The sequence below is a fragment of the Oncorhynchus masou genome, chromosome 9, assembly GCF_036934945.1.
Source record: "Oncorhynchus masou masou isolate Uvic2021 chromosome 9, UVic_Omas_1.1, whole genome shotgun sequence".
NCBI lineage: Eukaryota > Metazoa > Chordata > Actinopteri > Salmoniformes > Salmonidae > Oncorhynchus > Oncorhynchus masou.
The window spans coordinates 51,102,673-51,130,638 of record NC_088220.1 but is presented as its reverse complement, the minus strand read 5'-3'; the positions used below and the strand labels follow the sequence as shown (position 1 = coordinate 51,130,638).

The 27,966-nt window shown below is 44.4% G+C and overlaps 1 protein-coding gene across 1 annotated transcript in view; it reads right to left on the bottom strand.

Moving 5' to 3' along the window:
- Window positions 1-27,966, bottom strand: part of LOC135546129 (leucine-rich repeat and fibronectin type III domain-containing protein 1-like protein) — a 146,502-nt gene that overhangs the window by 11,435 nt on the left and 107,101 nt on the right. The window contains exons 3-4 of the mRNA XM_064974297.1: window positions 6,861-8,234; window positions 2,447-3,102 (exon numbers count right to left, since the gene is read on the bottom strand). Coding sequence (XP_064830369.1) covers window positions 2,538-3,102; window positions 6,861-8,234 — 1,939 coding nt within the window. The 3' untranslated portion in view covers window positions 2,447-2,537. The remainder of the gene's footprint in view (window positions 1-2,446; window positions 3,103-6,860; window positions 8,235-27,966) is intronic.

The following is a 27,966-nucleotide window of genomic DNA, read 5'->3' as shown; positions in this document are numbered from 1 at the left end:
AGGCCTGTCTGCCTGCCGTCCCTGGATAGATAGAGCCTTATCTGTGCAAAAGACCACCATTTGATCCCATATGGAATCTGTTTTTTTTGTCAATATAGCTACACAGCACACTGAACATCCCCTATGCCGATTCATTCTCTGGATTCATGCTCGCTGCACGGCCATTTTCAGGTCTCTCCAGAGATGTTCGATCGGGTTCAAGTCCAGGCTCTGGCTGGGCCACTGAAGAACATTCACTCCTGCATTGTCATGGCTGTGTACTTACGGTCATTGAACTGTTAGAAGGTGAACCTTTGCCTCAGTCTAAGGTCCTGAGTGCTTTGAAGCAGGTTTTCATCAAGGAACTCTTTGGACTTTGCTCCGTTCATCTTTCCCTTGATCCTGACTAGTCTCCCAGTCCCCACTGAAAAACATCCCCACAGCATAATGCTGCCACCACCATGTTTCACCGTAGGGATGGTATCAGGTTTCCTGTAGACTTGACACTTGGCATTCAGGTTTTATCAGACTAGAGAATCTTGTTTCTCATGGTCTGATCATCGTTTAGGTGACTTTTTGCAAACTCAAAGTGGCCTGTCGTACCTTTTACTGAGTACTGTCTTCCATCTGGACATTCTACAATAAAGGCCTGATTGGTGGAGTGCTGCAGAAATGGTTGTCCTTCTGTAAGGTTCTCCCATCTCCACAGAGGAACTCTGGAGCTCTGTCAAAGTGACCATTGGATTCTTGGTCACCTCCCTGACCAAGGCCATATTCCCCTGATTGCTCAGTTTGTCCAGGCGACCAGCTCTAGGAAGAGTCCTTGTGGTTCCAAAATTCTTCCATCTAAGAATGATGGAGGCCACTGGAGCCGCCTCATCCCTGTTGATGTTGAGACTGGTGTTTTGCGGGTACTATTTAATGAAGTTGCCAGTTGAGGACTTGTAGTAAACAGTAGTAAACAGCGTTGTATGAGATCTTCAGTTTCTTGGCAATTTCTCACATGGAATAGCCTTCACTTCTCAGAACAAGAATAGACTGATGAATTTCAGAAGAAAGTTATTTGTTTCTGGCCAATTTGAGACTGTAATCGAACCCAAAAATGCTGAGCTCCAGATTCTCAACTAGTCTAAAGAAGGCCAGTTTTATTGCTTCTTCAATCAGCACAACAGTTTTCAGCTGTGCTAACATAATTGAAAAAGGTTTTTCTAATGATCAATTAGCCTTTTAAAATGATAGACTTGGATTAGCTAACACAATGTGCCACTGGAATGCAGGAGTGATGGTTTATGATAATGGGCCTCTGTATGCCAATGTAGATATTTCATTAAAAACATCAGCCGTTTCCAGCCACAATAGTCATTTCCCACATTAACAATGTCTACACTGTATTTCTGATCTATTTTATATGATTTTAATGGACCAAAAAAATAGTTTTTCTTTCAAAAACAAGGAAATGTCTAAGTGACCCCAAACTTTTGAACGGTAGTGTATATATTATTTTTTCTTCAGCATTTTAGAAATTCTCCTGCGACAACATTTTCACATCATGCGTGACCCCACATGGGGTCGCGGCCCCTAGTTTGGGAACTGCTGCCTTAGGCTAACATTACCAACGGCCTAATTGATCATACCCATAGGGGTCGCCATTATGCATGTAGCTGCCATTTGCCTTTTCTAATCCAACCAGATTCTGATTCCACTTGATACTGACACAGTCTGTAGTTTGCCCTCCAAAAAGTATTCAGAATAACACAAATGCCTTAGGAAACCCCAAAGATTACACCCTCACTAGACAATTAAGTGTGCTAATGCGCGGGACGACGTGATGTTGTTGGTGGGCGGTAGAGACACCAATGATGGTGTTCAAAACACCACAGAGCAGCCCCGGGCCCCGCTCAGTTCATTTGTATTTGGAGAGCGCAGATGTAGAGAAGATTGTGCTATACTGCGGATATTAAACTTACAGCAAATACCTCAGGGCCAGCGGAGGCAGCTATGATTAGTTTCATGGAAACAGAGAGTGGGGGAAGTCCCATCGGGCAGCGAGGGAAGGAAGGAGGCATGGAGCGAGTGAGCATGGCGTGCCCTCCTTTAGTGTTTATGTGCTGTGTGATTTTATGATGATTGCCTATTCCCATCAGCATTGGGGGCCTGGCGTGGGGCACCAGCAAAGCCTACCTGTCTGTCTGCAGCCACAGCTGCAGCTCAATAGGACCGGCTCACTGGACTGTTTACTGCGCTTCATTTAAAGAGGCAAGGATTATGCAGCATAAGTACTACCCCTCGAAATAGACACTGCATGCAGATGCACCTATACTTACAGGAATAAACACAACATGTACACACACACATGCACACACAGACACACACACACATCTGTAAGCTCTTACAGAAGCTGTCTGCAGAATTGTTAATGAATACACGTCAGCTCTAACCCCAGCCTTGTCTGACAGGAATCACCCACCTTGGACACGAGATAATCCTTGTTAAGGCAGAGGGACCCCAGCACCAGGAAATAAAAAGTGGGTGGCGTTGGGGCAGTCCCAGATCCTGTGTTATTGTGATATAGCATCCTCGTCCTTCACTGACTTCCCGTACTCTGGGTTCAAGTCCACTACCGTGGTCCCTTTCAAGGGCCCTCCGAAGCCCCCTTCCGAGGCCTGATGGGGTCCGTCGTGCCCTACCCTGTCCACTGGGCCAGAAGGCATGGGCCTATTGGTCGAGCCTGAGGAAGAGGAGGAGGGTGGGATGGGAGCGCCTCCCCCGCCCGCAGCCTGGCCCCCGTTGGTCTGAGAGCACACGTTGCTGACATGTGCCGCTTTCTGCTTGTAGTGGTTGCTGTGCAGCTTGTACTTCATGAGGAGGATGAATATGAAGACAAGCACGGAGGCCACGATGATACCGCCGATCACGATGATCATGGTGCCGCCCAGGAACTGGTCGTGGAGGGAGCGGCACTGGCGGTACTCTCGCTCTGTGGTGAAAGCCACGCAGCCCACCAGGCGGGTGCCGGTTAGGGCCGTGACGCCGTCGTCGTACACCGCCAGCACGCACAGGTCATAGTCCCGCTGAGAGGCCAGGTCACTGAGTAGGAAGAACTTATGAGATGCAGGAATCATCCTAGAGAGAGAGAGAGACCGAGATAGAAGAGAGAGAGAGAACATTTGAGAGAAAGCAAGGTTATTGATAGAGTGCACATTGGCAGTAATCTGAAAACTGTTGAAAACTGAGAGCTCCCACAAAGGTACTGAACTCAACAACCTATACTTTCAGTACCTGGAGATTACATTTAACCTTGACTACCCCAACCACACACAGACACACATACACACCTTCGCTCCTCCTCTCCTCTCATGCTCCTCTCTCCATTGACAGGTTTACTTTCTGTCTCACAAACGCTAGACCACACAGGGACTAAGGTGAGTGTGTGTGTTTATGTGTGTATGTGTGTGTTTGCTGTTACCCCGGCGTGCCAAAGTGCTCCATTTAGCAACAGGGACATAGGGACCCGGGGGCTCCGAGATGAGGAGACACAGAGCGGAATTTGAAAGTGCGGTGTGCCCAAGGGGTGACAGCGTGGGTGACAGTGTGTGCATTAAACATTTCTCCTCTAAACGCAGGCGCCAGTGGGGTCAACCTCTACCCTTGCACGGGATTCATACTGTCTTAGCATACCCTCCTCTACCCTGCCTTATCCACAGGTTAAACCTGCTGTTTCTATTAAACTGTCTTACTACCATTACTCTTCTCTTGGCATGCTGTTTATCCACTGTATTCTCCTTTATACATCATAATACATTTATGGAGCATGCAGAATATCTTCCACCCATAAATTCAGGGTGACATTATGGTCTGGTGCTTTACTATGAAGTAAACGTTTCATGGTGAGATATTGCTTTTATGATTACGTGTTACTATTTCTCTATTTCATCTCTCGCTACACTGTTGGGAAGGGCCCGTGAGTAAGCATTTCACTGTTAGTCTCCACCTGTTGTTTACGAAGCATGTGAGGAATACAATTAGATTTGGTGTGAATTTCAATTCCGCGAAACATTTCCTTGAAGGAAAAAAAGAAAAGAGAAGACAAGACGATCAGAATACTAAGAAAGGTGGAATCTCACTAATTAGGGAGAATAGTTTTGATGTCGAATCTGTTCTGTTCGCCGCAGTGCATATACACTCATCATTAGTGGATGCTCTGGATGAATGGAGGTCACTAGACGCCCACAGATGGGTCTAGCCATTTCATTGGCTCTGAGCCTAGCATACAGTCTAGGTATAAAAAGGGAGGTCGCCCGGGTCAAAAAATAATAGGCCCCAATATACTGTATCTTCAGATGTGTCCTTATCCACCTCCTCTGGTGTGGCTTTGATGGACATGCAGGGGAAGGCTGGGTCCTCTGTATGCCATGGGGGAGGAGGTGGTGGGGATGGTGAATGAGGAGCAGGAGCACTCCCTGACACAGTCAGACCTGACCTTGCCACATCTCCTGTCACCAGTTTGTCACATTAGAGATGGGAATATGGATGTTACAGGCACGGGGGCCGGGAAGGGTTATGGGGACATGGAGAACTGTGTGGGTGCATGTGTGTACTCTAATGCGCGCGTGTGTGTGTGTGTGATCATGGATGTCAGTGTGTGCTGAAACCTCCCTACCACATGCTGTCTATAATGGCTTTGATATAGGATGGTCCTCTTCTCATATAAGTCTCTGAAGAGGCCAGACAAACATAAAGGCAATTAGGTAGTGATATCTGGAGAAGAAAAATGGACAGAGAGAGGGAAAATAGAGAAGGCAGTCGACTAGATGTAAGAATGAAGAGAGAGACTGAAAGGAAAGCTCATACCGTCCCAATCCTCTCCTGTTTTCAAAACAATGTTCATTTGTCTGAGTGTATATTTGCTGTCCTCAGCCCCCTCATCCGTTCATTCCCCCCTCTCTCCATCCCTCCATCCTCCCATATTCAATACAACTGTCAGTCCACACAGAGCAGGACTCATGTGTGCCTAATTGATTAAAAAACGCATTCCGATTACTTTGCGGTGCCATAAACCAAAGGCATCCATGTGCTTTTTGCATAATTAACAGCAAATTACTTCTCCTACGTGTCTTTTTTTCTTAATCCATCCTCAGGGAAAGGCCGGAAGTTAATTAAATACTAATGGGGCTCCTTTAACAGAGAATCTCTCCACAGTGAAATGTCGAAAAGGGCCGTGGCGGAATATATAAAAAAAACAAATCAATAGATACATTTCTGTCTTTCAACTACTCTCTCCGTCTGTCCGTTGTAGGCTTGTGGAATAATCCACTGTGTGAGTGCCGGTAAGAACTTCAAAAGAGAGGTGGATGGAACTGAGCTCGCTGGCTATTTTTGCCGTGGGGCAGGAAAAATAAGAAACACCCCTTAAGACTTCTAAATCAGTACAGTGCTCTCACTTCTATGTATCTGTAATAACATGGGCTGGCGGTGCAGTCAAGCCTCCAATATTCATGGTGATGTTTTCCTCTGTAGCGCCTATAAAAAATAATAAGCCGCTGAATAGCGAGTTTAAAGAAATCTTTGAAAAGCTCAAGAGGAGAATATTGCCCTCAGAGAAGAAAGGGGTTCGCAGCCGACTCTGGGGGAATTTAATGGCCGGCGATTTCTGTTGTTTTCATTTTGAGGAGAGAATTCCATTTTTCTTCTGTTAATGTTCCACTTGATTCTTAGCAGAGACAAACAGAGGACTGTTGTTACTGCGGGAGTGACCCGCCTTTCTTCTCTGTGTAAATCGGAATGTTTCAGGTGTTTTATGCTCTTCAACAGTCATTGTCTGAAATCTCTGAAATGGAGGAGGCTCAGAAACCACTGTTTCCAAAAGGACAGGTTCTTTTCAATCACTAAAGTCGGGGTGAAGAGTTCAACTCAACTGTGCTTCATTTAAAATCAGTTATCAAACATTGCCTTCTGGAACGGATTGCACTTCACTGGGGTAATGTGTTTACATCAGTGTAACTCTGCACTGGGATTCCTTTGGGTGCTATTGAAAATACGTAACATTTTCTCTCACTGAAGATAATACCGCTATTGTCCACAGCTTACAAATAATCACAATCACTTGAAAGCTTGCACAGTATATTAATATTTCTGATAAGAACAATACTGCATTCCAAATGCCAAACTCAACACTTTTCAAAACCCTTCCATGACACTTAGTACGAGTGAGGCATCGCAACATTCAGTCCATCGTATCATTGAATGCTTGGCCTTTGATACTTGGGAGTCAACCCACTTAATATAACATCTGAATCTGATATCAGTAAGGTCAATATGTAACGGGATCATCCTCTCAGTCCTATGGAGATGATTGTTGGGAACAAGTTCTCTTCCTACAGTTGTCTTCCTCACTCTATGTCACTGCAAAACCCATTACAGCTAATGGCTACTGCACAGTAAGGCTATATAGGTTGGTGTACCAATAGATGTACGCATACTGAGTCATTCCAACCCATTATGTCAGGACTTTCATGAGTTTTTCCCTGTGGGCATCATGCTCCTGTGCTTCTGCAGTTCGCTCTGTGACTTCTTTAGCGATGAGTTACAGTCCCCTGATGATGTCGTCGGCCACTAAATTCATTAACAATGTGATCGAGTGCCTCTCTGAACCAAGCTGTTAATGACAATCAATTTGGAGGCTCATGAACTGTCGAGGAACAACAAGAGACTCGTAGTATGCAAGGGCAAACGTGAAGATCAACTTCCACACAGAAATACCAGTGAGCTTCATAGGGATAGTTGCACATCAACCACTCCCCATTGTAACATCAACCACCCCCCCATAGAGATGCATGTCATCTTATCCGATCTCATGCAAAAGCATGCGGTGACCATCTCACCTGTATATGAGGATGTCGTCGGAGGAGCTGTTGTACTGGATCTGGTACAGGCGGACCCCCGGGATGTGGTCCTGGGAGGGCCATCGGATGGTGGCCGAAGTCGAGCTCAGCTCTGACACGCTGACCCTCTGATGGTCGTTGCGGGCGTGGCCCCCGCTGGCATTGGACTTGATGGAGGTGGGGATGTCTGAAGGGCCAGGCTCGGGCTCCAGCTTGGGGTCAAAGTGTGGCGAGGGGTTAACCACCAGCTCCACGGGCGCTGTGGCCTCGCCAGCGGCATTGGAGGCAATGCAGGTGAACTTCCCAGAGTCCTTCACAGTGGTGGTGAGGATGTCCAAAGAGCCGTTCTCGTAGCAGATGGTGCGGGACGTGTTCCCGATTAGCTTCCCCTCGGGGCTGACCCAATGCGTGGAAGGTTCCGGGTCACCCACTGACTTACAGCGTAGGCTCACCTCCTGACCCTCCATCACAAACATCTTGGAGGTGTGCCGCGTGATCATGGGTGGCTCGCACACAAACTCCTCCTCGCGGATAGTCCAGAAATACTTGCCGGCGAGCTCTCGGGGAGAGGCGCAGGTCTCCAGGTCGTCTTCCCTGGTCAGCCTCCTCAGCCACATTAGCTCACAGTTGCAGTGCAACGGGTTCCCACCAAAGCTCAGCACCAGCGACGTGAGTGGAGAACCCTTCAGCTTAGCGTACACTGGGATCCTCAGGAACAGGGGATCTGGAGGGATCTTCTTCAGCTTGTTGGAGGTCATGTCTAGACGCGCCAGCTTGTGCAGGTTGGAGAAGATGCCTTCGGGGACCATCTCTATGAGGTTGTGGTCCAGACTGAGGGTGTTGACACTAGCCAGCAGGCCGATGGTCTCCCAGGGGATGTTCACCAGGTTGTTGTAGGACAGGTCCAGGTCTTCCAGGGTCTCCAGGAAGTCCTGGAAGGACCCCTCTGAGATGCTGTGCAGCTGGTTGTTGGCAAGGATCATGTGCCTGAGGTTGACCAGGCCCTGGAAGTGGGTGTCATCCAGTATGGTGAGTCGGTTGGCATCCAGGTGCAGGGCGTGCAGGTCCTGAAGGTCGGCGAAGGCGTACGGCTTGATCTGGCTAATGGTGTTGCGCGACAGCGTCAGGTGGATGAGGCTGCTCATGTTGGCGAAGTCACGGTGACGAAGGGTGGTGATGAAGTTGTCCATGAGGCGCAGCTCGGCCGTCTGCCGGTCAATGTTTGGCGGCACGAAGAGCAGGCCTGTCTTGGTGCAGAGAACAGTGTAGGAGGGCATGAGGTTCTGGCAGGTGCAGCGCTTGGGGCACAGCATGGAGGCGACGGGCGTAGCGAGGAGGGCCAGGAACAGGAGCAGGCTCTCCATGGCTAGGCTCCTGGAAGACGAGGGGAGGGGAAAGACTGTTAGCGTACAACAACAACAACAACAATGAAAACAAGGACAACAAGGAAAGCAACAACACTGTCATCATTGCGTTGGATAGATAGAACCTCGAGCTGCAAATGTTAAATATTTGTAAAATGAAATGCTTACATCTTTATTGGGAAAAGAAAAACAGAAAATACATTTACATAAGGCAGATTTTTTTTCAAGGAAAGATATCTACTCCATTCCCCGACCTGTTCCCTAAAGGTGTGCTTGGATATCAAAACATGCACGCTTTACTACGGTTTAGTCAGCATGTCATGATATGAATTTGGAGCAGGTTGCCCCAAGATAACAGGGAAATCTGTGGAGGCTGCAGAGAGAGTGCTGCTCCCTTGACACTGCACTTCATTCCACCGCACCCCACCACCTCAAAGAAGTGATATCTGTCACCCCATCTGTCTATAACACACACTAAAATAGTATTTCACAAGGGAATCCATTATGAATATGTTCAGAACTGCTCCAGATTAGCTAATGGATATCTGATTCCAGATCCTTTGTTGATTGTTTGTGCACACCCTTCCATTCTCATAGCGTTTACATAGAAATGCATGAACATAATTATTTCCCACTTCCAGAGAACCCACTCTGAATATCAATGTGCTAACTGCAGGGATATGAAAGAGAGGGACTGTCAAGTGGGGACGATGAGGAGGGAGAAGGTGGAGGAAACATGGAAGTGCAGTTATGGCTCTCTGCCAGGTGGGGGAGATACCGAGCCACACACATGGCCTATCAGTATGGACTGAGAGAGGAGAGCTGCTCTCTGCTCTGCTTAGTCGAGCCATATATCAGAGGCAGAAAAAAAGACAGTGCGGTGTCTCAGTGACACGCCCAGGCAGGGCTGAGCTCCCTGCTCTCCGTTATAGGGAGGATGAGAAGTCACAGCACCCCCGGAGAGAGAGCCAATACCTCTCTTCAACGAACTAAGAAAAGCACAACGGGAAAAGCTACCCATGTCAACGCATGCCAATGGTGGACTATTTCATGCAGGCACATTAGCCATAGGCCTATCAGTGGAGGCTGCTGAGGGGAGGACGGCTCCTAACAATGGCTGGAATGGAGTTCATGGAGTGGTATCAACAACATGGAAACCACGTGTTTCCATGTTGTTGATACCATTCCATTGACTCCATCCCAGCCATTATTAGGAGCCGTCCTCCCCTCAGCAGCCTCCACTGAGGCCAATGTGCTCGACCAAACAGTAAAGGATGCTTGAGTCATGGCATTAATATTAATGAGTTGCCAAGTGCAATTTACATTCAGTACCTACACAGCACATTCTCCAGTGTTAAATCAACACTGAGCGTGTTAAATTGAACACTGGTCCGGTGTCTATATGGCTCCACACTTAAATTAACACATTGATTAGTATAAAGCCTTATTTGAATATTTCCCAGAGTGCCTTTCGAGTGAATTGTAGAGTTACCACCCTTGACTGTATTTGTTAGTGACTGAGACATGGTTGTTGCATTCATCCATTTTCAATCATGTGGCCTTCCCCAAGTGGGAACCTAAGCAAATACAATAGGTTATCATTAAAATAAAATGGGGTAGCGCAATACATCAGGGCCTAGTTTTACCCTAATACAGTGGCCTGAAACTCACTGCATATCACATTATGCTTGCTTGCAAAGTGATGTGTAATTCTTATTGGAATCCAGACAGTGTTTTTATTCACCCGCAACCCTAGCAACATACAGAGAAGGACCTGTCAGATGCGTCACAATACCCCCAGGAACTAACTGCACTGGGCGCCATATTTGAAATCGAATACTTTGAATACTTAGAGCAGTGTTAAAATAAATCGCATTATAACAAGATTTCAATGCATTTTCGGAAGGGCTGTGGTCACCATTCATGTAATACATACATCAATGTATTGGGAAGATACTGTATTCCACCGATTTTTCATTGGTACATTATTTTTCCATTTCAATCTTATAGCAACCCTATGCTACTTGTTGTGACTCTTATGGGAAGAGCAGACCATCCGATATACCCGTAAATATTTTGATATTTAAGAGGACCAGTGCTTCTGCAGTGAAACAAATCTCACATCTGTGCAATTTGCAAGTGATGTTGTTAGGCTACATTGTATCTTCATATTCAGAGGACACTGGTGAGAAACAACATCATTTCACCTGGTCTCATTTCGTATTATTCTGTACATCAATCCAACACTCCATTTAGCATGATATGTTAAGTTTCACATGGTACAGTTGAAGTCTGAAGTTTACATACACTTAGGTTGGAGTCATTAAACATCGTTTTTCAATCACTCCACAAATTTATTGTTAACAAACTATAGTTTTGGCAAGTTGGTTAGGACATCTACTTTGTGCATGATTATTTCACTTATAATTCACTGTATCACAATTCCAGTGGGTCGGAAGTTTACATAGCTTTATTAGCTTCTGAAAGGCTAATTTACATAATTTGAGTCAATTGGAGGTGTACCTGTGGATGTATTTCAAGGCCTACCTTCAAACTCAGTCCCTCTTTGCTTGACATCATGGGAAAATAAAAATAAATCAGCCAAGACCTCAGGTTCATCCTTGGGAGCAATTTCCAAATGCCTGAAGGTACTACGTTCATCTGTACAAACAATAGTATGCAATTAAAAACACCATGGGACCACGCAGCCGTCATACAGCTCAGGAAGGAGATGCGTTCTGTCTCCTAGAGATGAACGTACTTTGGTGCGTAAAGTGCAAATCAATCCCAGAACAACAGCAAAGGACCTTGTGAAGATGCTGGAGGAAACAGGTACAAATGTATTCACAGTAAAAAGAGTCCTATATCAACATAACCTGAAATGCCGCTCAGCAAGGAAGAAGCCACTGCTCCAAAACTGCCATAAAAAAGCCAGACTACGGTTTGCAACTGCACATGGGGACAAAAATTTAGTTTTTTTTTAGAAATGTCCTCTGGTCTGATGAAACAAAAATAGAACTGTTTGGCCATAATGACCATCGTTATGTTTGGAGGAAAAAGGGGGAGGCTTCCAAGCCGAAGAACACCATCCCAACGGTGAAGCACGGGAGTGGCAGCATCATGTTGTGGGGGTGCTTTGCTGCAGGTGGGACTGGTGCACGTCACAAAACAGATGGCATCATGAGGAAAGAAAATGATGTGGAAATATTGAAGCAACATCTCAAGACATCAGTCAGGAAGATAAAGCTTGGCCGCAAATGGGTCTTTCAAATGGACAATGACCCAAGTAAACTTCCAAAGTTGTGGCGATATGGCTTAAGGACAACAAAGTCAAGGTATTGGGGTGGCCATTACAAAGCCCTGACCTCAATCCTATAGAAAATTTGTGGGCAGATCTGAAAAAGCGTGTGCGAGCAAAGGAGGCCTACAAACCTGACTCAGTTACACCAGCTCTGTCAGGAGGAACGAGCCAAAATTCACCCAAATTATTGTGGGAAGTTTGTGGAAGGCTACCCAAAACGTTTCATCCAAATTAAACAATTTAAAGGCAATGCTGCCAGATACTAATTGAGTGTATGTAAACTTCAGACCCACTGGGAATGTGCTGAAATAAATCATTCTCTCTACTATTATTCTGACATTTCACATTCTTAAAATAAAGTGGTGATCCTAAATGGCCTAAGACAGGGAATTTTTACTGTGATGAAATGTCAGGAATTGTGAAAAACTCATTTGACTGCTGTAGGTTGAGATTCTTGTTTCCTAAAGTTATTCCTTTACAATGTTCTGTAGTGAATAGACAAGACCATGTGCTCATCACATTATGTTAATGAAGTCCGGCATGGTTTTGGGTCTGGATTGGGGAGGTGTGAAACGTATCAGAAAGAAGCCAATCAATCTTACCGTGTAAGTTCTCTTCAGTTTATGAGCTGTCACTCCTCATGCCACGAAGGAGTAAATAATACCAGCATTAAACGTATTGATTGAATGAAACTATATCAATGCATGTGAAATATGACGGTCGTATGACGTAAAAGACGATTCCGACTCCCGTTTGTCCTTACAAGAGGAATTCTTAGCACTTCTCACACGCCACATACTGTAGGCCTCAGCAAAACATGTAGAAAACACAACAGTAAACAAACGATACGAACGGTCAGACAAATACCCTCCCATCCCACCCCTGCTCACATGTGGAGTGGTTCATAATAGTGATAGCCCCGGGCATGAAACTCCTCCGTAAGCGTGCAGTGCATGACATTTTTTGGGGAGATCAAAGCAGTGATGGAGAGAGTGGTCTGGGCTGGAGATGATGTGGCGGGCTTTGCGCTGTATAGTAGGTGATGGGGATCCAATCAGTTTAGATGCCGTGAAAAAAAATGAAATAGTAGGCCTATAGGCTACTCCAGTGATCGCTTACACTCTTCTAAAACAATGGTTCCTTATAGAACCAAAAAAGGTTATATTGCTTGCTTTATATATGGAACCCTTGAAAGTTCTATATTAGAACCCTTTTATAGTTATTTGATCAGAACCCTAGAGGTTCTTCTTCACCGAAAATGGTTCCATATAGAACCCTGCATGGTGCTATTTATGAATTATGGCTACTACTGTTAAATATAATTGGACAGGAACAGGCACAACGCTAGCTTACCATGTATATTTTGGGGTTTTATTAGACAAGTTTTGTCACGACTTCCATCAAAGGTGGTTCCTCTCCTTGTTCGGGCGGTGCTCGGCGGTCGGCGTCCAAATAGCCATCACCGATCCATTTTTCTTTTTCCGTTTCTTTTGTCTTTGGTTCATTCACACCTGGATTTAATTTGCTTTCATTCCTGTGAGTATATTTACCCCTGTTTCCCCGCTTAGGTTTGTGCGGTATTATTTTCATGTTGCTTGTGGAGACTTTCCTCAGTTTATTCACGTGTGTTTATTATAGTAATTAGCGTTGTTTTTTCCTCCTTCCGTGAGTAACTGTGAGTTCCCATTTGTCTTGGGCGTTTTTTGTTGTTGTGATTGTATCTGTACCGTTTTTGGACTTGCCTATTAAAAAACGCTACATTGACATCTCTGCTCTCCTGCGCTTGACTCCTTACCTACCTTCAGAACGAAATCACAACAAGTTTAAAAGATTGACGTTTCGGTCTTCTTCAGAATAATCACAAAGGGAATAGACAAGTTCATAAGGCATTGTAATGTCAAAATACTTTCCAGTGGTAATGTTTTGAGCTAAGAATATAAGCTAATAAACAGTTAAATAAGGGACAAAAGAAAACCATCATAGTTTTTAGAATTTATTGTCATTATATGCAAACATAGTTTGGAAATATGCACTGGTGGACAGGGAGGTATCTCTTTGTTTGAATAATGGCCCATGTCAACTTTTGGCTAACTTCTTTGCATTACAAAACAATATACTTTGTCCATTAGTTACAGTGAACAACAAAAACGTGTCTTCTGCGCCATTCTCAACCCCCCACCCCCTTCAAACACACAGTTGAAACTGCCCCTGGACAGAAAGCATGTTGTGGGGTTAAGGGCCTTGCTCAAGGGCCCAACAGTAGAGGAATGTTGTTTTGAGGATGTGAACCCAGCAGCCTCCAGTTGTCAGATAAATTCCTCTAATTTTTTTTACAGCAACCGGCCCACGATTCAAACCGGGTCACCTTTCGGCCAACTCCTGCCACAGGTGCAACGCCTTAACCGCCGGGCAACCTGCTTGACTGCTTTCTAGCAAAGAAGAAAAAAATAGCAAAAACATAAGTTAATTTTCAGAAATACGTATGAGCTCATCTTCCTTAATGCTATGCAGACATACTTATTATGATGTAGAATAACAACTTACATGCAGCTGTTGTCAGCAGCAGCCGAAAGAGAGATCCTCTGTCTGATAGTTCTGGGTTACTGCCAGACTGAGCGAAAAACAGATAGTGTGTTAAAAGTCATGTAATGATTAACTAGGCCAGGGTTTCTCAGACTTGTGCCTGGGCCCCCCTGGGTGCACGTTTTGTTTTTTGCCCTAGCACTACAGAAATGTTTCAAATAATCAAAGCTTGATGATGAGTTGGTTATTTAAATCAGCTGTGTAGTGCACCCAGGGGGAGCCCAGGAGTGAGTTTGGGAAACCCTGAACAAGGCTACTTAATCACCAAGACTGACTTTACAATAATTTATTATAAACAAGTGTACATACTTCCTATCAGTCAGCAACAGTCTTCTAATGGCTTCAGTAAACATAGGCTGAATCCACACTGAAATAACAGATACAATTTGATGTATTTATTTTATTGTATGAATGGTGACCACAGCCCTTCTGAAAATACATTTAAATCATGTTTTAATTAGATTTTTTCCAACCTGCTCCATGTATTCCATTTCAAATTTGTCTCCCAGTGTGGTTTTACTACCGGGCCATTATGATGCATCTGGCAGTCCCTTCTCTGCATGTTTAGCCTCAACCTGATGTCAGAGTGACTGCCGGGTTGGGAAGACTGAGGTATGAGAATACCTAAAGCATCTAAACTGGAACAACCATTTCAGTAACGGGTGCAATACGTCTAAATAACAGATTGTATTAGTTTAGGAATAAAAAAGTATGTTATTTATATTTGAGTAGCATAAGATAATTAAGCAATTGGGGCGGCAGGGTAGCCTAGTGGTTAGAGCGTTGGACTAGTAGCCGGAAGGTTGCAAGCTCAAACCCCCGAGCTGACAAGGTACAAATCTGTCGTTTTGCCCCTGAACAGGCAGTTAACCCACTGTTCCTAGGCCGTCATTAAAAATAAAAATTTGTTCTTAACTGACTTGCCTGGTTAAATAGAGGTTAAAGATAAGAAAAAAGAACATCAATGTACATAGATATAAAAACAAACTATTCTAAAAATCCACCTACACTAGAGCATGCTGGGAAATATGATAGATGGGTGTGGTTTTGGTTTAACAATGGGATCCTTTTACATCAATGCGTGTTATTTGAACAATTACAGAATTAATTGAACACCTGAATCAACACTAGAAATTATACATTGAAAAATCAACAGTAGGTAACTCTGGCCAATTTGTTGTGTACTAATACGTTAATTATGTTGAAGCATGCATCTACAATAAGTGTCCTTAAAAATGCACACAGCAGCACAGCACGTGTAGTTTGTTAATAGGATATGAAATCCATAATTATTTAGGCTCTTGACATTCTGGTTGGCTCTTATTCTAATTACAAGTATTGTTTTTGGGAAAATAGCTTAACATGAGTAATTCTATTTATTTATTTTAATTTAACCAGGTAGGCCAGTTGAGAACAAGTTCTCATTAACTGCGACCTGGCCAAGATAAAACAAAGCAGTGTGACAAAAACAACAATGCAACACATGGGATAAACATACACACAATCAATAACACAATAGAAAAATCTATACACAGTGTGTGCAAATGTAAAAAGATTAGGGAGGTAAGGCAATAAATAGGCCATAGTGGCGAAATAATTAAAATTTAGTATTAACACAGGAGTGATAGTTGTGCAGATGATGATGTGCAAGTAGAGATACTGGGGTGCAAAAATAAATAACAATATGGGGATGAGGTAGTTGGGTGTGCTATTTACAGATGGGCTGTGTACAGGTGCAGTGAGGGAGATATAAGTCTCCAACTTCAATGATTATTGCAATTCGTTCCAGTCATTGGCAGCAGAGAACTGGAAGGAAAATCGGCCAAAGGAGGAGTTGGCTTTGGGGATGGCCAGTGAAATATACCTGCTGGAGCGCGTGTAACGGGTGGGTGTTTTCATTGTTTCAAGGAATTTCAATGTTTTAATTACAGTATGTCGCTATTTATGAATTACATAAGATGGCATTATTTGTATTTGAGCATTGTAAAACTGTAGCTGCTCAGTATGTCTGGGCAGAGAAAAGCAAATATAGACAGGAATCTCATATTGTGCACAGTTCAACAACTTTCAATCCATTCTCCAGCACTGGAACAAACAGCATTAACCAGCGCCATCAAAATCTCAGTGAAGCATCATTTGATGAGTGCTTGACAGGGGGAGCAGAGTGGGTAACCTCTTGCAATGTTATTCATTTAATAAAGAGACTAATGCGTTCAGGAGTAAATACACAGCATATACTCTGTCATATGGATGTCTTACAATCACTGCATTATGTAAGGATCAAGCTGTACGTGACGTGTTTCTCTTGCATTCACTATGGAAGGAGGACTGGCAATACATGCCAACTGATACAGATACACATGCACAGGTGGTTAAAAGGGGATGATAGGTTATGAATACAGAATACAGCGACTCATCACCCGCAGCCATTGTTGTTATTGTTAACAGTGGGATTTCCATTTCAATGAAGATAAGAAAGGAGAGAGTGTCAGAACATGAGGTAGTGGGTGGAAGATCGAGATGGAGTGACACACTACCGACAAGCTCCTGCTGGCATAATGATCAGGAGGTGATAAAAACAGGCAGCACACAGAAACTGCCGGTTAGTGGATATCCTACTCTTAGAACCGGCTTCCTTTTTCATCAACACAATCTCACGGGAGAGGAAGGGATGGTGTGTGCGCACAAATGAAAAACAGAGAGACGGAGTAAGGAAAAGTAGGATAGAGAGACCCTGAGTGAGTGAGAAAGAAAGAGAGAGTGAGATAAAGAGACAGGGAGGGAGAGAAGGAGAGGAGGTAGACAGCTGAAAGAGAGTGAGATAAAATGAATGTGGTGAAAGCGGATTCCTCCACAATCCACTCCACTTCTTAGCGCAATATAACATTTCTGAGGGTGTATTAGCCATCCACAACCCTGCATCCTCCCTCCTCCAGAGAGAGAGGGAGGGATCGCTCATGCCACCCAATCCCCTTCCACCTTCCAGCCCTCTAAAAGCATCCCTCTCCCAGTGCCGGATAGAAAAGAGACACAGCGCTTTCCCTGGGCTCAGTGCGTGGGTACAATCGTCTCTGTGATCAGCACTGTAAATATGAGTAAGTAGGGCAACTGTATTTGATCAACAAGGGCCTGCAGCCTGCGGTGTTCTCTCTCCCCCGTGTTGTCACCGGGGCTTACCGGAGCTACCGGAGCAGAGGAGTCACTGAGCCTGGCTTAACTCTCTCACTGAATGCCTCTGCTTGCCGGCCTGGCTGGCACGCAACGAAGGGTGGGGGTCACGTCCATATACCACCCTCATGGCACACACAACCCCCCCCCCCCCCTTCCATTACAAGACAGAGCCTGTGACACAAATCAGCTGTGTTATCAGGACATCATCAGCAGGAGTGTCATTTGCATGCTATCTCCTAACGACAGGGAGAGTGATCAAGAGGATCAAGCGGATTGGTCAATTCTACAGTAGAGTTTTTGCTGGGGAGGGTCATAAAGGTCCCCCATCTATGACTTAATGACCTGACTTACTTGGGAAAGCTGGGGAGGGAGGCTGTTTTATTGGTGTGGAGTTACACAGTGACTAATTGCAGCCGGTTGCCTTTAAAGAGGAAATGGGGAGGGTAATGTTTTTGCTGTGGTGGCAGGCCAATGGATTTTGACTGTAACAGGCGTTCTCCAAAGCTCCTAACATTTCTGTGTGGGGGTTTTTTGTCCATGGAGATTTGCATTGCGGAGATAAAAAAACAACAGCCTATTGTTGATGTTGACATGGTATTTATCGGTGATGCATTGCAGCTGCGACAGTGTTGCCATGTATTTGTTAACCATTACTAAAGGTTTGAGCCACTTTGAGCATTGCCATTTCCACACGCTCTGTGGCCTGAATGGAAGTCCACCTGGACCGAATGGAATGTCCTAGACATTTTATAATCATCACTTTCCATTGTGCGCAACTAACCTGTAATTGCTAAGTGCAAATTGAAAGCGAGAAATTAATAAATGGAGAGCATACCTATCTTTTCGATTAATGGGAAACATGTTATTTTTGTTGTTTTGTTTCTTCCTCATTGCTGTTGGCCATAAATGTAATAGCCCATTTTGATTCGCATAAGCCTTCCTTTTATGGGATTGTGTGTGGTGGAGTAATTTTTGTTCCAGTTCATCTTGAGACATTTTCTGTGCGAACATTTTAGCACAGTGGTTGAACTCTCCCAAGGGGGCTCGTTCAGTGGGACAGATGTTACATTACTGAATTCTATGTTGTCTGTTAGCTCATCAGAGACTTCTCAAGAAACCTAGTAAGTAAACAGTTGTTATGCTGGAGGTTATAGTGGGTGTATTGTGTATGTGGAAAACACTCCAATACATGCCAATACACTGGATATTGGATAAGCCTGTATCTTTAACCAAATCCTCATATAATCATACACATTTACTGTAGTCACAACATTTTCATTTAAAACAACCGTCCACCCACACACATACATACAGTACAATATGTCTATACCACTTTAGCATAAACACTAAGGCATACATGTACATCGTGCATGGTATGAGTCAACCTTGAACTTTGAACTCTTTCATACAAACATGTATTTAATATACAGATAAACAATAATGCCCAATTTAGCGGAATCTTCTGCAGTTTTGATAATTAGCATCTATGGTAATTTTGGTTATTTATACTTGAATAACTTAAACACAAATCTATTCATATATACATATTTTTTATACCTGTGTTCATATTGTATGGTTCAAGAGAAAATATACTAATTACTGGAAAAGGCATCTAGTCAAGAATTACATTATTTTACATTAATAGTCTTCCAACTATTGACTTTTTTTCACAACCGCCACCAGTTTGATGCCAAAACAATTCAAGTGTGTAAAATAATAAATATACACTGAGTGTACAAAACATTAGCAACATGACAGACTGGCCAGGTGAATCTAGGTGAAAGGGTATTGATGTCACCTGTTAAATCCACTTTAATCAGTGTAGATGAAGGGGAGGAGATATGTTAAAGAAGGATTTTTTAAGCCTTGACACAATTGAGACATGGATTGTGTGTGTGTGCCATTCAGATGGTGAATGGGCAAGACAAAAATATTTAAGTGTGTGTCAAGAACTGGAACGCTGCTGGGTTTTTCACGCTCAACAGTTTCCTGTGTGTATCAAGAATGGTCCACCACCCAAAGGACATCCAACCAACTTGAAACAACTGTGAAAAGCATTTCGACACCTTGTAGAGTCCATGCCTCGACGAATTGTTCTGAGGGCAAAGGGGGGCGCAACTCATTTCATGCTGAAACACTCATATTAAACACCAATGGTATTCAACAAGTTGATAGTTTATAATTATGATAATGTTTTACAGATTTGTCAACCTATTTCATTATTTGTAAGTGTGGTAAGGACACACAGAGGGCCTGAAATAATTACAGATGCATGTGCTAATCTGAAGTACCCAAAAAGGCCATTAGATGTCATCTTATACAATTCAAAATAAAACTTGAAAGTTACCAAACTTCAAAAGTGTCCAGTAATACACCCTACACACATCTCTCTACACACACACATCTCTCTACTCACACACATCTCTCTACTCACACACATCTCTCTACTCACACACATCTCTCTACACACACACACCCATCTCTCTACACACACACACACATCTCTCTACTCACACACATCTCTCTACTCACACACATCTCTCTACTCACACACATCTCTCTACTCACACACATCTCTCTACACACACATCTCTCTACACACACATCTCTCTACACACACACACACACACACACACACACACACACACACACACACACACACACACACACACACACACACACACACACACACACACACACACACACACACACACACACACAAAACCAGGCTGGCATTACAACAATGTTCAGGAAACACAGTGCTCCATTGGGCCTATCGTGTTTGACTTCCAGTGCAGTGACGGGGGAATTCACCTCCACATCAACATAAATTAACACAGCAGCGAGTTCCTGCCCTGCAACACCTAACCAGGCAGTGCAGACACAGTACAGTACAAGACATTCTGCAGCATATCTCACCCACAGCCATAACACATACAATGGGAGGTGCTAGGTGGTGGCGGATTGTAGCCAGGCAACAAGTCTGACAGTACAGTACACATGAGAGAGTGCCAACTAGTTGACAGAAATGCCAACGCTGTCTCCCTTTAAGACAATGGCAAGATGGCTGGCGGAGTGCCTCTGCCACTCTGATTACCCAAGCAGGCAAATACACCCCACCTCCTCTATCCTCTCCTCCCTCTACCCCCCACATTTCACTCCCATCACTGGACACCCTCCACTCCCCAATCAGACTGTCAACTGTTGGTGATGGTTAACAGGATAGAGCTGTTGAGGTGAAGCAGAAACATGGTAATCCACTCCCAGTGCCAAACCAGTTAATGACAGTTAGAACTCGTAATTAGCTCATGATCCCTCTGTCGTACGCTTTAACACCGTTGACCTTTCCCTGAGTCAGCTGTGTATGCCCACTCCCTCCTCTACCTCGGTCCATCTCGCTCCATCTCCCGCCTCTCTCTCTCTCTCTCTCTCTCTCTCTCTCTCTCTCTCTCCTCTACTCTGACTGTCAAAGCAACATGATGCATTCAGGGGGCGAACTGCTAGTGCTATGGCACACACTAATGCAAACACGTAGAAGCAAGCATGCACACACGCACGCACGCACACAATGACTACAGCAAGACAAAGCCACCATGACAGTGGCTGCGAGCTGCTCTGTCGCTAGTGACACTAAAGGCTGTCAAAGTTTACACATGTTAACTAGGGACGGGAATTGCCAGGGACCTCACAATATGACATCACGATGCTTCGGTACGATTTGTATTGCAATTCTCACGATTCTATATGTACTGAGATTTGATACTGTGATTTGATACTGTGATTTTATTGCAATTCGATGTTCTAAAGATATTGCTTACCATATGTCTACTGCGGAGGGACAAGAAGAAACACATTTTGATCAGTCATGGAAATAAAAGTGCTGAAAACAAATTAAAAAGAAGATGGAGAAACAGATATGAAAGGAAATGTTGGTGCAGGTACAGACCACTAGCTCAAAAAATACTATTTGCGATATTGTCAAAACAATACGATATATTGTCAAAAGTAATATCCCGATCCGTAACTGCAGACTTTTTCCCCCATCACTAACGTTAACGGCTAAGTGTCTCCCACCCATTAGAGACCAAACTCCATGCTCTCCCGAACTAGTCCTCTGCTGAACATAGCCTCCCTTTCAAAGACGAGCTGTTCAAAGACGTTGGTCAGAAGAACACTCTGCACTCCGCTTCGCCGTGTCGCCCTCCGCTGCAGTGACATAGGTCTTATTGTTATTGTTGTTGTTGTGATAGTGGTGGTGAGGACTGGAGACCTGATGTGCTCACGGAGACGAGGCTCTGCCTCCAGGACAAAAGGCAGCCAGGGTTGTAGTCGACACCCGCCTGGCATGAAAGAACAGAGTTGCACATCTATCACCACTGGGCTATGACCACTTATGACATATAATGATGGTACAATAATAATGCATTGGTCAAAATAAATCCTCAGATCTTAACCTCTTACACTTATGGTGGCGCTATTTCATTTTTGGAAGAAAAACGTTCCCGTTTTAAACAAGATATTTTGTCACAAAAAGATGCTCGACTATGCATATAATTGCTACTGTTCGAAAGAAAACACTCTGACGTGTCCAGAAATACAAATATCTTCTCTGTGCGTGCCCTAGAACGTGAGCTTCAGGCAAAACCAAGATGACTTGGCACCCAGGAAATGACAAGGATTTTTGAGGCTCTGTCTTTCATGATCTCCTTATATGGCTGTGAACGCAAGAGGAATGAGTCTGCCCTTTCTGTCGTTTCCCCAAGGTGTCTGCAGCATTGTGACGTATTTGTAGGCAGATCGTTGGAAGATTGACCATAAGAGACCACATTTACCACGTGTCCGCCCGGTGTCCTGCGCCGAAATTGGTGCGCAAAAGTCACCTGCCAGTATTTTTCCATGGAGCAGAGAGAGAAAGCAAGCTTCCAAGAACTGCATGTCAATGAAGAGATATGTGAAAAAACACCTTGAGGATTGATTCCAAACAACGTTTGCCATGTTTCGGTCGATATTATGTAGTTAATCCGGAAAAAGTTTCACGTTGTAGGTGACTGCATTTTCGGTTCGTTTTGGTAGCCAGGCGCAATGTAGAAAACGGAACGATTTCTCCTACACACAGACGCTTTCAGGAAACACTGCGCATTTGGTATGTGGCTGGGAGTCTCCTCATTGAAAACATCAGAAGCTCTTCAAAGGTAAATGATTTTATTTATTTGGTTATCTGGCTTTTGTGAAAATGTTGCGTGCTACATGCTACACAAAATGCTATGCTAGCTTTGCATACTCTTACACAAATTAGTCAATTTCTATGGTTCAAAAGCATATTTTGAAAATCTGAGATGACAGTGTTGTTAAGAAAAGGCTAAGCTTGAGAGCAAACGCATTATTTTAATTTTATTTGCGATTTTCAGAAATCGTTAACGTTGCGTTATGCTAATGAGCCTGAGGCTTAGTCACAATCCCGGATCCGGGATGGGGAGTTTCAAGAGGTTAAACAACTACACAACATTGCATTGGGCTGTAGATCACCTCATGCATCATCCTTCTGTAGCAGTGTGAGCATATTCTGTACAGGTTGGCAGCCAGTCGTTGCCAGAACACTCACCAATCATCAGTTATGGAGGAGGGTGATTGGAATAATACTCTGGGAACGTGGCCATGACAGCTGGGTGAACACCCTGGCTCACTAAACAAATGCAAGGTGATCTTTATGACCCCAGAATCAGGTGCAGGACATTGGTTTTGAAGGCACATCCGTCCCAGCAATGATGTCCGTACAGCCACTGTGTCCCTACAACTGCTATGGGACGTTGGATCTTCCATAGGAATCTCCCATACTGGCCCACTGAGACACATTCCCAAAGTTGTCTCCTCTCCAAGCACTAACCTCTCACCTTACTTAGCTATTGCCTTTTGTTGACAGCGAGGTGCTGGGTGTGATGAATGCTGGGAGGGTTTAAGTGCTTTTGTTATGGTGTGAGGTTTGTCCCATTTTCTGAGTGCACATCTTCTAAATCTGCGGGGTACAGCCTAGCCTGCCACCGGGGCAGCTGGAAACATCACCTCTTAAGAGGCAGCAGCGAGAGTCTCCTGTCAGCATTATTTCCATCACGGTGCAGAGGCTTTTGCTCGGCAGTTTGGGCAGTGAACTCACGGACGAGCGCCCCTCAGCCAGGAAGAGGACGTCTGCTTCATGTTGACATCCTGTACTACCTTCAAAGGCTACTGCTGTGCTGTGGTTGGTATAGATGGGAATGCTAATGTCTGGCTAGCCCTGGAGTCAGTCAGAGCGAGAAGCAAAGCTCGGAAAGCCACAGCTGAGACGGAAGCGAGGGAGCTGCCCTCTGTCTCCCTCCCTTTCTCCCTCACTCTGCCTTGGCAGACATTACACCTCCCTTTCCACTCCCCTCCTCCTTAATTGAAAAAAAGTCTCAGGCGTTTTCTTGAAGGATCACTTCATTTCAACTCTATGAAGCATCATTTATGCAGAACAATTGGACAAAGTATAATAAGTACATAACATAATCTGGTAGTAATACTTTACTGTTTTCTTATGAGATTGAGGTTTAGGCAACACAGGCGATTAGAGTGGCCAAGTGTTGTTTCTGGATCAGTTTGAGATGTGTGCTCTGGATGTTTTGGGGTAGAAGCAGGGCTGGTTAAGCTGGACCTGGATCTGCTCCATTGCAGTCTGCTGAGCTCTCCAGTTTCACTGCTAATAGACTGAGGTGACTCAGGGCCCAGTCAATTTGTGTCTGCCTCCCCATTCCCCCACACTGCTCCATGCCAGGGACTGCATTACACCTCCACCCACACACTCAGCAGAACCAACACTCTAGCTTATGAAGACAAACACTAAACTACACACATGCACACACTAATGCTAACGAACACACACACACACACACACACACACACACACACACACACACACACACACACACACACACACACACACACACACACACACACACACACACACACACACACACACACACACACACACACACACACAGGAATCTCACCTTTCTTTGAATAGGTGTGTGCTTAGACTCAAAGTGAAGCTCAAGAGGCTCATTTCGATGGAGAAATGTAGGATATTGACCAAACTTCGGCAGCCTTCGGACTATAACAGTCATTATTTTCCCTGCCTTTCTATGATATTGTGTGGGGAGGATAGGATAGCACCATGATTTGGATACCTCAGTGCCGGAATGCCTACTACTGGCCTTCAACGTGTAAACAAGAACACACACACAGCATTCCATCAGAGGCACCTTCTGCTTTGTGCTCCTAAATGACATGGAATAATGCTCTATACTTACCCATGGTAGTGGGTTGAAATGTACAAATCACAATGCAACAACATGAATGCGTCCCACATAGGGAAGTTACAATCATCGAGAAAAATAAAGAAACCTCTCCCCTATTGAGATGACCTCATAGCAGGGGTTGACTCCTGTCACGGTCTCTTTCCTAAAATAGTTTGTATAAAGCATTCAGCGACACATTGTGTTGTAAAAAGTGCTCTAAAATTCCAATTGTATTGTTTGATCTCTTGAAATCGAACAAAGGATGTGAGTGCCAGCATGACGTGAATATCAGCCACAAGACAATGCCAGCATGACGTGAATATATCAGCCACAAGACAATGTCAGCATGACATGAATATCAGCCACAAGACAATGCCAGCATGATGTGAATATCAGCCACAAGACAATGCCAGCATGACGTGAATATATCAGCCACAAGACAATGCCAGCATGACGTGAATATCAGCCACAAGACAATGCCAGCATGACGTGAATATCAGCCACAAGACAATGCCAGCATGACGTGAATATCAGCCACAAGACAATGCCAGCATGACGTGAATATCAGCCACAAGACAATGCCAGCATGACGTGAATATCAGCCACAAGACAATGCCAGCATGACGTGAATATCAGCCACAAGACAATGCCAGCATGACGTGAATATCAGCCACAAGACAATGCCAGCATGACGTGAATATCAGCCACAAGACAATGCCAGCATGACGTGAATATCAGCCACAAGACAATGCCAGCATGACGTGAATATCAGCCACAAGACAATGCCAGCATGACGTGAATATCAGCCACAAGACAATGCCAGCATGACGTGAATATCAGCCACAAGACAATGCCAGCATGACGTGAATATCAGCCACAAGACAATGCCAGCATGACGTGAATATCAGCCAAAAGACAATGCCAGCATGACGTGAATATCAGCCACAAGACGGAATGCCAGAATGTTAAAGATTACACCATGTGTACAACTTCAGCCCAGTTAGTTCCATGACTGGGTGAACGGATTAAAACCTCTCTAAACGGAGGAGCAGAAGATTATCAGCCCACTGATATGTTAGCTGCCATTATCACTCCATAGCTGTAGATAAATGATCAAATTAGTCTCTTTCCCATATTCACAATAAACAAAAGTTCGCAACCGTTGAACATTTGGCGATATTGTGTCATAATAGCGGATTCACTTTGTAACGGTTACACTTTGCAGGAAAATGATTCCTTATTAACGTATCGCACATAACAGATTTACACTGCGGCATGTTATGCAAAGTGAACCAACTTCGTCATAAGAATGTTCAGTGTATCACAGGTTCATTTCCTCACATACTTCCAGCAAGTTAGAATTCTTCACACGTTAATGATGCATTCATGACCACACGCAGCTTCTCCACCCAACTTCCCCACACAGTCCTCACCGCATGTATCCAAGGTATACACTATGTGGCTTTACTGGCAAATGTTTGGTGAGTGCTTCTCTACCGAGCCCCTGGAAGGTAGTAGAGAGTCTCTTGTCAGCTTTACGCTCCCTTGACTCTAGATCATGGAGATGATAGAAATACGATAGTGATGGAGACACTTGAGATTGGCTAATCTTTTCCCCATACACTGGGACCTCATCTAGGATAAGTGAAGAGTCCATGCCAGAGGGATTTCTCCCCGGCAGGCAAGGTAACGGCAGGGATCTCCCTCCCGCATTATCCACCAGAAGTGGCCCTCCACATTTGCCGTAGATTCTCAGAGAATTACTTCTATTTATCATCCGCCACCCAGGGAGAAACTTGGCAGCTATAGAGCACAGAACGGCTTGCAGGTGGGAAAATTCCCCAGTAATACAGTTGCTACTGTGTGTACAGTACAGTGAGCTAGATCCAAAGGATGCGTGGAAGTGTTAGCGGTAGTGGAAATTTCCGCTGGGCGTGTTTCTAGAGACATGACAGCTTGTAGGTAGGGGAACATATGCATGCGGAACAAACAACAGCATGACGCGGAAGCTTTGACCTTGGCGAGGCAGGCTGGCGCTGCTGCAGGAGGCCCACGTTGCTGACAGGTGCCACAAAGCCAGGTACGATGCCTTGTTTAGTTTTCCCACACTCACGCACGAGTTCAGAACATGTGTCCCAATCAGGTGTGATACACTACATGGGCTCCATTCCAAGACTGGATTCTATATTAACATCATCCCAAGACAGTTTGTCTTTGATTGATGGGAAAATAGAGGGGTAATAGAAAAGAGTGGGACCTTAATAGCACATTTGATGTGCAGAGGCTTATCCCTGAATTTCAACTTGATGTAGAGTACAAGTCAAAGTTTGGACACACCTTCTCATTCCAGGGTTTTTCTATATTTTTACTATTTTCTACAGCACTTGTTGGCTGCTTTTCTTTCACTCTGCGGTCCAATTTATTCCAAACCATCTCAATTGAGTTGAGGTCGGGTGATTGTGGAGGCCAGGTCATCTGATGCAGCACTCCATCACTCACCTTCTTGGTCAAATAGCCGTTACACAGCCTGGAGATGTGTTTTGGGTCATTGTCTTGTTGAAAAACAAATGATAGTCCCACTAAGCACAAACCAGATGGGATGGTGTATCACTGCAGTGTGCTGTGGTAGCCATACTGGTTAAGTGTGCCTTGAATTCTAAATAAATCACTGGCAGTGTCACCAGCAAAGCTCCATGCTTCACGGTGGGAACCCCACATGCAGAGATTATCCGTTCACGGTTGGAAACAAAAATCTCATATTTGGACTCATCAGACCAAAGGACAGATTTTCACCAGTCTAATATCCATTGCTCGTGTTTCTTGGCCCAAGCAGGTCTCTTCTTCTTATTGGTGTCCTTTACTAGTTTCCCCCTAGTACTTCACCCCTAGTTCCCTACATATCATGTAAGGATATCTATTGAAATCATGCATTTTTGGAGAAGATACATTTCTGAAAGTATGTGGATTCGTTTACGCCTAAGTATAAAGGCTTAAACTGTGCCTTGTTGCAAACAGGACGCATGGTTCCGAATATTTTATTCAGTACCGGCTTCCTTCTTTTCACTCTGTCAATTACGTTAGTATGGTGGATTAACTACAATGTTGTTGATCCATCCTCAGTTTTCTTCTACCGCAGCCATTAAACGCTGTAACTGTTTTAAAGTCACCATTGACCGACCCCATGGTGAAATCCCTGAGCGGTTTACTTAATCTCAGGGCGCCTGCATTTTTGTAGTGACTGGGTGGATTGATACACCATCCAAAGTGCAATTAATAACTTCACCATGCTTAATTATTTAAAGGGATATTCAATGTCTGCTTTCTTTTATATCCATCTACCAATAGGTGCCCTTCTTTGTGAGGCATTGGAAAACCTC